Raw genomic sequence first — 13,099 nt, forward strand, 5'->3', positions numbered from 1 at the left:
CACAGGATCGCCGGCCCTGCCACTCCAACGTTTCGGGGGCTTTTATGAGCATAACTGCAGCAAGACCGAGCAAGCTTTGCCTTGCCCGCTTTGCACCGCTTTGCCACGCCGCCCGGTACAGCTCGGCCTGCCGTGCCCGCCGTGCCTGCCGCAGTCGCCAGAGAGGCGGGCATCTGCCCGGGCCCGGGCCGCAGTTACGCCGCTGTTGCCGCGATTAGCAAATGTTGCCGCCGCGGTGTTTTATGATCCAGGACCTTGCCGCGCCGTGCCTCGCCGTTTCCAAGACCCCTTCCCTTCCCTTTGGCCGGCCTCAGCCCTCGTCCTTTCTCGTTCCATTTTTGCACGGGCCGTCTCGGCCGTCGCGGAAAGCACAGCCACAACAAAGTGGCGGTAGCTGTTGGAAATCATTTTTAACAGAGTTTCAGTTCATTTTCGGGGACGTCGAGTCGACCGAAACCAATTAATTAAAAGTCGAAAAGGGACGGACGGCGACTTGAGGCGACCTGAACGGTTAATCCTGCTGCGTCATTCGAGACGTCCGCGCCGTGGCGTGGCGTGGCGTGGCGTGGCGTGGCGTGCCGTGGCGTGGCGTGGCGCGGCGTGCCGTCCGTGCCGTGCCGACTCGCCGCCGCGCCGACGCCATATGGTCCAGACGCCTCGGCGCGTCTTCAACTGCAGCCGACTGTTTTCACGGCAAACGTTAAAAATCGAGACACCGTTTGGAAACTGTTTGGGCACCCCCCCCCCCCTCCCACCCCTCCCTTCCCCCGGAATAGAACCCAGCTTGGACGGCGTGCAGAGGACAATGTCACGGGGCGGGGCGGGGCGGGGCGGGCCACGACAGATAGTTGCTCTAATCAAGCCGGTGCCGCCTCGCCTTTTCTCCGCATCCCTCCAGTGTCCCTCCAGTCCCTCCACTTTGCAAAACAACAAAGCTAGCTCGGGGTAATGAGTCGTCACCGCCTGGACCAGCACCACCAGCACGGACCAGCATGGACCAGCGGGCTGCCAGCGCGGCGGACCTTTGTACCTTTGTGCGGGGCAGACGAGGCTGGCGGCTGGGGCCCCGCTCCGCCCCGCCCCGCCCCGCCCCGCGCGGGGTTCGCTGGGGATCAAGCGGCTAGTGCTGTCGACGAGCGGGCGGCACGGCGTGCGCATCTCCGCGACCGGCAAGCAAGGCAAAAGCAAGGCAAGCAGGAAAGGGTAGGCCTGCGAGAACAATGTGTGCAGCTGGAGCGAAATGGCGCAGGTAACATCGGCACGGCCTGCACGGCCTCGAGCGGCGTGCACGTTATTTGCACGTGGAGGGGAGGGGGGGGTAAGGGGGGGGCACCTCGCAGGGGAGGGCGACACACAAAAAATATGTAGGTTACGTTGTGACCTAGCGCGGCAGCTGCACACGCAGGCTGCACAAACACGCCGTCCAGTTCACCCCCCTGGACGGCCCGGACCACGGCCCGGACTCCCCCAGGCTCGTCGTCGGCGCGCACCTTATAGGAGGACATCCACACATTTCAAGCACACACCCACACACGCCCCGCGCACGCGCTCACACACTCGGCAGAGGGGCCCCGCTCGATCCAGAAGCAAACCCCAAAGTAAATCACGAAATTAACCCCCGGCTCCGGGATAGTAAACGTCCAAAAAATAATCCCAAATTCCTTAATTAGATCTTAAATCACGGAGCGCCCCTGGAAGGTCCTGGAAGGTCCTGGGAGACTGGCCAGCCCGGCGCACAATATTGGTGCGAACCGGAGGGGAGGGGCGGGCGGCGAGGAGTCAACATAAATATAGCTGGCCACCGCGCCGGAGCTTACCGCAGCTTACCGCCCTCCCCGCAGGCCGCAGCGTGCCGCAGCCACTAGCGCTCATCTGGGGTCAACTTGCGTCCTTCGATACGCCCATCCATCGACGTTAGCGCGCCCAGCGACGAGCCCGGCGAGGACAGAGCGTTCCTTTTTATTAGGAGACGAAAACAACGATTTCTGGGGCCGCGCGCGAGTCGTGTCTGCATGGCCGCATGGCCGGCAGGGCGGCGCGGCAGCCCTAATGCACAAACACACACGGCGCGCGCGGCAAAGGCAGGGAAACGGGAGGGGGCTCGGCTGGGGAGCGCAGCAGCAGCACCGCGCGGAGGCTATTTTAAAAATAGAATTTTTAATTGTGGTTTTTATGGTGAGGAATCCAGCGCAACAGGGCTGCCGGGCGCGCGTGTGCGGCCCCGCTACGCCCCACCCCGCCCCGCCCCGCCCCGCCACGCCACGCTCCGACACCACAGCGAGCACGCCCCAGCAGCCGGTCCGAAGCAGCAGCCACCCCGCCACGCCACGCTCCGCAGCTCCGATCGCAGCACAAGAAGTGCGCCTGGGAGGTGCCTCGCTTAGCGGGACAGGTGTCGCCCTGGTGTCGCCCTGGTGGGCAGTTATGCCGTTTTACGGCGACGAGGCCGTCGAGGACGTCGTCCACCACACCGGCCCATAAAGAGCGCGTGTAAATCCGGAATCGCTGGCCGAGTGGCCGGGCGGGCCGAGGGCCGACGCACGCTTCGCCGGACGAGCTGTGCTCGCGGCGCGTGCGGCCCGCCCTGCCCAGCCCTGCCTCGGCCTGCCCAGCTTACCCGTCGCCGACTGTGCACGCTGTGCGCCGGGTTCAGCCTGCCCGGCCCGGCCCGTTCGGCTGCGTTCGGCCGGCCGGGGTGCGGCGCGCGCAACTTTTGGCCACTCTGTGTCCCCCTCAGCCTCGACCGTTCAAGCATGCGGCGTTTTACGAGCGTTTTGGGAGCGGGCCGCCGGACGGGGCGGACGGGGCGCGGGGTTTTAATTCTGTAATGGACCTGGCCAGCGAGCAGCACAGCACGGCGCAGCACGGCGCAGCACGGCGCAGCTGGGCGGCGGGACGCATCCATACCGACGCCACTCATTAAAATTCACTCACAAAACTAACCGGGCCGAGTCGAGCCAAGCCGAGACGAGCCCACCGCCACGGCACTGGACGAGCTACCAAAACGACACATTTCTAGGACATGACTGGGCAGTCGTGCCGGCGCCGCACGCCTCGAGGCGCCGGCGCGGCGCGGAGCGTGCAAGGGTTGCCCGTGGGTTGCCCCAAGCCGCCAAGCAGCGCTCGGCCGTGCTGGGCTGCCCTGGCTGCCCCCACACGGCTAAAGAGCCTACAGTAAAAGAGGCGCCACGGTCACGTGACTTGCTTGCCTCTGATTGGCTTGGTTCAACTGGGGCTCGCAGCGTGCCGCCACGTTTCTCATACGTAGTGGAAGACGGTGCGACGCGACGGCGGCTGATGGCGGCTGGACGTTTGCAGACAATGTGCGAAACGAAGTATTTTATCGCGAAGTAAACACACCGTAGGCATTTTGGAATGCTTATGTGGTAGAAGAGACTCGGTGGAGCGGGCAGTGTTTGCAGTAGGTCAGTGGTTGATTTCTTTCATGTATTGTGGCCAACTCGTACGTGAACTTGGGAGGTTAAACGTCTCATTCTTTGTTTGTTTTTCTTGTATTCAACGTGTTGCAGGTTCGATTTAAAATGGTAACGTGCTGTGTGCCGTTCTGCCGGAACTCGGCTCGCCAGTGTTCTAATTTTATTCCTGTCCCCAAAAGCAAGAAGCTGCGGGCGATATGGGCCCAAGTTATATCTTCTCACTGTGGTGTGTCACCTGTCATGTCTGCTAAGTCACACATTTGTTCTGTGAGTTGGTATATGTTACTATGTTGTATGTTATTAATTGTGCACGGACACTTTAACTTATGTTGAAACCTGTGTTGTTTGTGGCAGGAACATTTTGGATTTGATCAATGGACTCGCAAAGCGCACAAGTTGAAGCCCAATGCTGTGCCGAGGAAATTTAAACTTTGCATCAGTAAATACTGTGAAGATGTTGTGCTATTTCAAAGCAAAGAAGCCAAATTAGTGGGCCATAGGACTAAGTCTGCACTACCATGTTGTCTATGTTTTGATCGGTTGAGCGAATCCGGGGTTGAGCTGAACTCAAGTGACGGGTCTTCTCATAAACCAGGCTGCCTGTTGCAACAGTATTACAATGAGCATGATGATCAGAAGCAGCTCAAAATTATGGAGTATGCAAGAGATAGGAATGTTGAGCTGAGAGAACAGATTGCGGCTATTCAAGCTAAGTTGATTTCTTTGGGCGCTTCCTAAAGAATGCCTTAGTCTGCGTGTAACCTCAAACACTGCTTTAAGTATGTGTTTGGGGTAAATAAAATGCTGAGCTAAGAGAACAGATTGTCGCTATTCAAGCTAAGTTGATTTCATTGGGCGCTTCTTAAAGGATGCCTTAGTCTGCGTGTAACCTCAAACACTGCTTTAAGTATGTGTTTGGGGTAAATAAAATGCTGAGCTAAGAGAACAGATTGCCGCTATTAAAGCTAAGTTTATTTCTTTGGGCGCTATTTAATTTCCCTGGTCTGCGTGTGACCTCAAACACTACTTTGAGTACGTGTTGGGCTAAGAGAAAAGATTGTGTCTATTCAAGCTAAGCTGACTTATTGGGGCGCTACTTAATGAATGCCTTGGTTTTTTGTGTAACCTTAAACACTGCTTTGAGTGTGTGTTTCAGGTGGATAAAATGAAAGATGCAAATGATTGTATACATGCTTGACAAATAAAGGTTTAATTTTACTATTCTGTCTCTGTACTTAAAACATCTTACCTTCAGAAAATGTGTCATGGAGACATACTAAATAGTACTGCTATGTACAAAACCATTTAATTCTCTCAGATATAATCAATAGCCTAAAAGCCTAGCCTAACAAGTGTTTTCCGTGGACCGCGGTTCAAATTCGTCTGCTAGACAGACAGATGCGCATCGGTATGAGAAACGGAGCGCTCGCCTAGCGTCCCCAGTTGAACCAGACCCCCCACCACAGCCGCCCGTGGCGCCTCTTTTACTGTAGGCTCTTTACACACGGCGCCCCGATGCCGAATTACGGGGAACGAGGGAAAAATAGGAGAAGGGGGGGGGGCGTTGTAATGAGCGGTGCGAGCGGCGCCCGCCAGATGGCGCGTCGGTTCGTGAGGACAAAACTAACAGTCAGCATAATTACTAATTGCCGCCCCGGTGGTGCTGCTTTTGTCATTATTTTCTCTCCCTCACCATTTTTCCGCGGTTCTTTCTCTCCCTGTACAGAAAATAGTTTCCACGCGCGGCCACACCTCGCTGCGTACGCGCCGAGCTGCTCGACGTATCGATTGGCGCATCGATAGGTCGACTCCCTGCGAGACGACGGGTAGGGAAAGAAGGGGGGGGGAGGGGCGTCACGACACGCCGCCACGGAACACGAGTGGAGACGGAATGAAACAACAACAAGAAAATTCGAGCTTGGGAAAAAATAAAAAAGTGAATAAGTCCGCTGGTCTCGTCCGGTCCGGCGCTGCGGTGCACTATGGGCTGCTCGTTACGTCGTCCCACCTGCTCATTTCCGTGGCGCTGTGACTAACCCTGACTAAGTGTGACCGCGCCGCCGCGCCGCCCGGTAGCCCTGGCAGCCCTGGCAGCCGAGGCCGCACGTTAACGACGCGCCCGAAACTCATTAAGTCGACCATTTTTTCATTATTACGATTATTCGGCCGCCGCGGCCCGTCCGTGATTATTCTGGGATTGCGTGGACGGTGCGGACACTACGCGCCGCCACCGCGACCACGAGGCCCGCGACGAGGCCGCCAGGGCCGCCACCCACTCCGTCACGGCGGCCCCGTCGCGGCGTCGCGGGGCAGCGTGGAGCCACCGCCACCCTTGACAAGGCGATTGACTGCTCCATCGTGGGTGCGTGCGTGCCTCTGCGTGCCTCTGCGTGCCGGCGCCGCGCCGGTGGCGTGCGGCCCGTTTGAGGTTCGGCCGGGTTCGGCCTTTCGGCAGCCGCCGAGGTACACGGCGGACACGCCGCGGACACGCCACGACGCAGACCCATTTCCAGATTTCCATCAACGAAGCATGCACAATGGAAATCAACACGGCACGTCACGGCAACGGCAGTTCGAACCGAAATAACATGCAACGGCGCGGCCCGGCAGGGCCCCACCGGCACGGCGGCGGGGGCGGCCGAGAGCGCGCTTTGGTGCTTTGCTTCTTTGCCTCCACTCTGATCGCCCCGACCGAAATTATTTAGCGAGGGCCAGGCTGGGCCGGCCTTGGACTTCTTGGACGGGACGACAGCAGCACGGCGGCCACGGTGCGGCCACGGCGTCCAAAGGGCTCGAACGGCCCCAACGGCCCAGCGCACTGACCACGGTCACAAAGCCGGTCAGAGCCGCCCGCGCGGCCACGCCGTGCCCTCCACCCCCGCAGCGACACAGCCCCCCCCCCCCATTCGAAATACACGCAATAAAATAACGCGGAGGGGAGCGGGCTGGAGGGCGCGACAAACACGAGGAAGGAGGAGAGGGAGAGAAAGGCGCGCGAGGCAATAATACAACAACACACGCGAAAGCATCTCGTAAAGATGGCGGGGCCATTAAGAGCAGCGCGGCCCTCGGCCCGGCGGGCACGCGATGCCTCCAAGCGCACCGCGCGCACCGCGCAGCCAGCGCACCGAGCCCTTCAAGGTCGCCGTCGTCGCCGCCGTGTCGCCGTGCGTGGCGATGCGCCCCGCCAGGCGCCGCCAGGTCCCTCCAGGCCGGTGCAGCCGGAACCGGAAGGCCGGCGCGGGGCATGGAGGCGCCGCCCGCCCACACCGCCCACACCTCCCACCCACACCGTCAAGCGCCGACAGGCCCACCGTTGCATAAAAGTACCAATCAAGGACGGCGACATGTATAAGCACAAAAGCCAAATGCACCGACCGACACATCAAGGGGGCGCGCGTCCCCCCCCTTTCCCCTCCCCTCCCCCACATGCAACGAGCAGGCAGAGTACGGCAACAGTGCCTAATCCAAGCCGCCAATTGACTCCCCGGCCGCGCCAATCCACCAATCCACGCACGGCCGCGCGGTGTGGTGAGGCCGCGGCGCGCGCGGCGCCGCGAACATACCCCTCGCCTCGCAGCGCCCGGGCGCGCGGGGTAGCGCCGCCGCCACCCCCGCCCGCCACCGTGCGCCGCGCCATCCGAGGGGTGGCTCCACCTGTCCCGTCACACGGCCGCCGGCTGGCTGGCCGAGGCTGGCCGAGGCTGGCCGGCGATACCACAACCACGCTGCCTCCGGGACTCTGGGACACCGGGCGGCGAGTGCCGCCGATTTCCTGCCCCGCTTCAAGCACCCAGGGTGCCACAGCACACCGTGCCGGCGGGGGACGCTCCACTCGGGCCGTCCGGGACGGCTTCCGACGGGGGTACGCGGCCCAGGGGCCCAGGGGCCCAGACCAGACAGGCCGTCGCCCCCGGGCCATCCGCTTCCGCCAGGGCATCCGTCCCAGGGCGTCCATCCCAGGGCGTCCCAGGGCAGGCCGAGCTTGTCACCCACGCGCAATCCTTGCACATACTCCCCCCTTCAAACAGGAATACTTTCAGGTGCGTCGGCCCGTCGTAGATAGGCGCGGCAGTGGAGGGGAAGGGGAGGGCGAGGTGTGGTTGCCATGGTGATAAATGAAGCGTGCTTCGGTTCCTTACGACTCCGGCACCGCTGTGTGTGTTTGATACACTGAACACTACTCGGCCCCCCCGAGTGAGAATGCCGGCTGGAGGCCAGGACGGCCCAACCTCGAACCCTTCCCAACACCTACAGTCACTGCCCCCTCCCCCTTCCCCCGGCTGTTCTGGCTTGCGACACTTTGACGCGTCGCCTCTCATTTTCACGTGATCGACTGCCTTGCAAAACGCTCTCCATATCCGGCGGGATTAATGTGTAACACTCTAATTCGCAGCCGATCAGGCCGCCGCCGTGGCAATCAGGACCAAACACACGGCCGGCACGGCACGCCACGGCACGCCACACACGGCCCAGCAATCCGTCAAAGGCATCATCAATAAAGACAGCCGGGCCGGGACCGGCCGGTTCAGATTTACCTACGACTTGAGTGGACAGATAACAGATAGCCAACCTCACGCGCGACCATCGACCACGATCTATCACACACCCCGCCCCGCCGGCCCCGCCCCACCCGGCGCATCCAGCGCGTTCACAATAAACGACAAACGCCTCCGCAGCCACAGAATTCTCGGAACGCAACGACAAGAAAACAAGAAAATATTATTATCAGGAAGGATTCTCCAGATCGCTCATAAAGTGTCGCCTGGAACACGATGGCCGGGGCAGAGGCCGGGTCGCGCTACGCCGGGATGCCTACTCGGTAGGGGCATGCTTTATGACAACAGTAAAACACGGAGGGGCATAGCAGCCCGGGGCAGGCCGAGCCGGCGGCCAGTCAGGGCACCGCCAGGCAGCCAGCCAGGCAGCCAGCCAGCAGGAGCTTTGGCCCGGTCGGGTTGCGGGAGCGCGGGGTGGGGGCGGTACAGGCAGGTAGGACCCGGGCTGCCCCTGGCGCGGGGGCGGGCCGGCCGGCTGGGGACGGACGGTGCGTGGACAGCGGGGCTGACGGCACGGAGGCGGCACGCACACGCACGTCCCGCCGCCGGCCCGGCCGCCCCTCCGCCGCACCGCGGCGCACTTCCTGCTGAGACTGTACCGAGGTCTGTTTACAAGCCGGCCGGACAGAGAACACCACCTCTACTCCGTACCGGCACGCCAGCGGCACGCCACCGGCACGCCACTGGCACGCCACTGGCACGCCACAACACGGCCGGCCCGGCCGCCCCAGCACCCCAGCAGGTAAGCCACCTCACCGCCACAAAATACACGCGCCCAATTTTTAATTCCAGGCGAACCTGGGGCTCGTGTCCGGGACGCTTGTCGTCCACTGCTGGCCCGGCCTGGCCGGCCTGGCGCTGTGTCGGCGGAAATGTCGCGCTAACGCCCCAGTCACGCGCTGCACACCGCACCGCGCGCAGCGCGCGGGGCAGTATGGCCACCCTTCACCGCGCACACAGGCCGACGGCACGGCGACGGGAGTGGCGCGGAGGTGGCGGCGGAGAGAGGGCCGCCGTCAAACGGACCGCCCTGTCACACCAGTCACACCCCGGCCCGGCCTTCGCCTTCGCCACCCCGCTGCACGCTGCACCCTCTACTCACTCCATTCACGCCGCGGAGAGCGCTGGCCGCTGTCGCGCTGTCGCGTCGCCGCGCCCAGAGAGTATGACCCGCGCTGCACCCCAGCATCAGCAAGCATCAGCATGCAGGCCGGCCAGTGTCCCCACAAAAAAGTGGCTTATCGCGGACCTGGCCGGACAATTAGGTCCGGGGGCACGGACACCGCACCGGGCCACTAATCTTTACACTTTGGACTCGGCAGTTCACTTTTTGAGGGCGCGCGCGGCCGCGGCGTGGACGATTGGAGAAGGCGCGACCAACGCGATACGTACCACGGCACTGGGCGGTCACCTGCCCTGCCTGCCCTGCCGAACGCACACCGACGCGCCGGGACCGGGGTCAGCGACGACGGCCACGACGGCCACCTCCGCACGGCGGCCCTTCGGCCGGCCGGCCGGCGACGCGTTGGGACATTCCTCATCACGGTTTTATTTTCCCCTCGAACTATACGTTATCGTATAAATCTGTCGTGGAATTTGAAACACGAGACAGCCGCGCGCTGCGCTGTGGCGGCGGCAGTCTCCAAACCGCCGTCCATCGTCCACAAAGAGAACAAGAGGGGCCCAATAAAAACAATAGCCGGCACCAGGACCGGGTCCAGAGTGTCCAGTGTGTCCAGGCCGGCCCAGTCCACGGCCTGCACGCCGGGGCTGCCGGGGCCGGTGTGCGGAGCGCGGAGCTCCTAAAAAAGACCGGGTGCCGAAATTCGCGCCGCGACGTTCCTGCGCTCCTTTTTCCTGCGTCGGCCTCGGACGTCAAAGCAGTCTCGCCGAATCGCAGCCACGCACACGCACGCACACAGGCACACACACAGACACTCACAGACAAGGAGGAAAACCGACACATCGATTTTCCGGGCGGCCCTGGAAAAGCCCGGCACGCGCCGGCCACCTGACACTGACCCGGACCGCGACACAGTGTACTCACCGCCAACAACTTTGAATATTTATCCGGAGATGTGCGTTACCTGGGCTGCACGCGCACGTCTCATCACAACAAGGGGCAAGTGCGGAGCGGAGCCTGCGCAGGGCTGGACCGCGAGGAACGTCATATGCAAATTATGTAAATGCCGTCAACCCCGGCACGGTCGGCACGGCCAGCACGGCCAGCACGCCACCGGCGAGGGCACCCCTTCCAGACGTTTGGCACCTGTCACCGGCTCCGGCAGGGCCGGCAGGGCGGTACAGATTACCTCCGCATACCACCTGCACCTTATGCAAATGAGCCCAATTTGTTTTCCGTTTTTGTTTGTTGTTGGCGGCTGAGGACGGGTGTCAATGCCCACGGCGGACGCAGTGCAGACACCGGGTCGGCGTCGTGGCGGCTGGCCGGCGGCGGGGGTGTCCGCCAGCGTGCCGGCCGGGGAGGACGGCGACGGAGACGGTCGTCGCGGGGTCCTCAGCCACCGGCACCCGCGTGGCGGCCGAGCGTGGGTGGAGCCCCCGTCTGTGCTCCGCGCACTGACAAGCAGCAGAGGAAATACCTGAGGGGTTGTCACAGTGGTATTCCACCGAGAGGCACTCCATGTTAAGATATCCTTTAAGAGCAGTCGGCGCAGAGAACCAACACTTTGGCGAATCTCTTGTCGCCTGAAGTGGTTGACAATCTTCAGAGGTGCGATATCCGTTTCACTCACTGGCACACATATTCCAAACTCCGGCAATGCCTAACGAATTTCCGGCGCGCCGACAGCGCGGGGAGAATTCAAAATCTAAAGCACTGAAGTTAGATACTAATCCTCCTGAGGGCTTGAGATGGCAGGAACGATGAGGCAGAGGTAATCCAACGGAACTTGGAGCACACTAATACACACCATAACTACTCTTTGGAAGCTTGACACACTATCCAGTCACAGACACGGCACACGCGGTCACTGTCACCAACACGTCACTTTCATCTTCGGCATATTGCGTCACTGACAGGACACTCCGCGCGAATGACGGCGATCGCACAGTCCTTGCATACTTGTCGACTCCCGCGCGAAAAGGTTCTCAAAATAAAAATATTAACAAACTTAAATAATAATCAAGTAATTGCGTTGCGGGGGCGTCAGCGTGCCCGCTCTTGTGATGTTGCATCGGCGGCAGGCAGCCGCGTACTGAGGAATGCATACGTTCTACAATCAATCGAGGGAGGGGAGGGCAGCCTGGCTGGTGGGGGAAGGGCCGGCCCCCTCAGCCGGTGGAGGGGGAACGGTGGAGGGGGAGGCCGAGCGGAGCGGAGACAAGCGGCGCGCAGCCGGGACACGGCCGGGCGGCCGCGCCGAGCCGGGCCGCCGCGGAGCCGCCGAGCGCGGGCAGAGCGGCCAGAGCGGGCAGCGCGACGCCGAGGATGGTGGCGTGTGGCGCAGGCACGGCACAGGCAGATCGCGGACGACGTCGCGGCGCGGCGCGAGGCGCGAGGCGACGCGGGGCCGCGGTGCGGCGCGACGGCCGAGCGGCGCAGTGTTCCCCGGCGGACCGCGGCGTCTAGTCCGCGACCATCCGAAGGACCTGCGGCTTTATCACGTGCGCCGCATGCGCTGCATGTGTGAGTGGCTGGCCGCGCTGTGGCTGCAGCCGAGGCCTGGGCGCCTGGGCCGGGCGTAGGCCCCGCGGTGCGACCGGCAGTGGCGAGGCAGCGCCGCCAGCGCGGTGCTGGACGGTGGCGCGGCGCGCGGGCGGACGGCCAAGCTCGGCACTGCCCTGCCGCCGCCGCCACCACCACGGCGTCAAGGTGCCGCTCTGTCTGGCCGTGTCGCAGACCGCGGCGGCGGGGCTGCCCTGGCCTGGCTTGCCCTCCCGGGCGGACTTTGTAGTCGAGGCGCGCCTTGTCCGCCAACGCGACTCCGCGGCCAATCACAGTGTGGCACTCCGCGCCCATGACAGCCACGTCGTTCTCATGCTCAATAAAGGCGAATCGCCCATGACACATGTTAAATGTTAATCAAATTTAATTAGGCAAATTACAACTCTGAGCCCATGACTGACAAAATGACCAGTACAGTGCGGTCATTCCAACTTCCACAACCACAGCAGACCGTGCATAATTATGCATGCACAGATACGTACGTAAGGTGTGTATAATATTGTGCATCACTGTGTACATTTTATGCAGGAAGATGCATAAAATGTACAAAGTGATCCTTAATATTATACACACACACAATTATCCATCACTGTGTACATTTTATGCATCTTCCTGCATAAAATGTACACAGCACACAATTATGCATCTCTGTGTACATTTTATGCATCTTCCTGCATAAAATGTACACAGTGATGCATAATATTATACACACCTTATGAACGTATCTTTGCATGCATCACCATGCATAAAAAGTCCATAAGAATTTAGTGCACCCAAACAAAATTAAGATAATTTCAGCGATTAAGCACCACTTGGTGTAGGCTACTGTGAATGAATTCGTGCAAGGACCACCCCACACTGCAAGAGGCCCGATTCCATTGAAAGGTTTAATTTTGATTCCGAATGGCCCGGGGAAGAAATGAGTGCTGCTTCTTGCGAAAACCCCCGGCCCGAGCCCGGGCCCCGGCCTCCCCCTGCTCTCCCTGCGCGGCCTGGCGTGGCCACACACAAAGCACCTTGCGCGGCAGGGGGCAGGGCGGGCAGGGGGTGGGTGCTGGGCAAGGTCCCGGGTCGGGCAGCGCGGCAGCGCGGCCAATGTAACGCCCGGTGCGTCTTAGCTTGGCGGTGACACGCTAGGCGGGGCCCTGGTGGGCCCTGGTGGGCCCTGGTGGGGTTCGGGTCGAACCAGGCGGACAAGGCAGGGCGCTCAGCGTCACTTTAGGCTGTTTTCCGCTTCCGATGCGTGCAAACGGCAACTCGAAAAGGCCAGGTGAAAACGGCGTCGTGGAAGCGGCCTCGCAAACTGCTCGAGACAAGCCACGCCACGCTGCCCCACACCACGCCGTCCGTCCGGGCGTAAGTGACGCTCGCAGTGTAATGCCCGAATTTTCTCGGTCGGAGGGAACGGCGACGCT

General features: G+C 61.5%; 2 protein-coding genes across 3 annotated transcripts in view; one reads left to right on the plus strand and one right to left on the minus strand.

Annotated features, from left to right (window-relative positions):
• LOC117651254 (zinc finger homeobox protein 4) overlaps positions 1-11,203 on the minus strand; it is a 111,476-nt gene extending 100,273 nt beyond the window's left edge. The window contains exon 1 of one of the 2 annotated variants that reach the window (XM_034395087.1): positions 10,930-11,203. The gene's annotated coding sequence lies outside the window, so the exon portion shown is untranslated. Of the gene's footprint in view, positions 1-10,599; positions 10,901-10,929 lie in introns of those variants that run through there. The other variant, XM_034395088.1, reaches the window with a different exon arrangement.
• Positions 3,265-4,658, plus strand: LOC117651295. Its single transcript, XM_034395164.1, has 3 exons — positions 3,265-3,425; positions 3,531-3,704; positions 3,792-4,658. Exons 2-3 carry the CDS (start codon positions 3,543-3,545, stop codon positions 4,173-4,175), a joined length of 546 nt encoding a protein of 181 aa, XP_034251055.1. The 5' UTR covers positions 3,265-3,425; positions 3,531-3,542; the 3' UTR covers positions 4,176-4,658.
• Positions 11,204-13,099: the final 1,896 nt, after the last annotated feature.

This window comes from Thrips palmi, unplaced genomic scaffold, assembly GCF_012932325.1.
Source record: "Thrips palmi isolate BJ-2018 unplaced genomic scaffold, TpBJ-2018v1 HiC_scaffold_5, whole genome shotgun sequence".
Taxonomy (NCBI): Eukaryota; Metazoa; Arthropoda; class Insecta; order Thysanoptera; family Thripidae; genus Thrips; species Thrips palmi.

Excerpts from the sequence above, each read along its gene's own strand:
- LOC117651295 (XM_034395164.1), top strand. The coding sequence starts at position 3,543 with ATGGTAACGTGCTGTGTGCCGTTCTGCCGGAACTCGGCTCGCCAGTGT. Across the intron at positions 3,705-3,791 it reads CTAAGTCACACATTTGTTCT|GAACATTTTGGATTTGATCA; the intron begins GTGAGTTGGTAT and ends TGTTTGTGGCAG.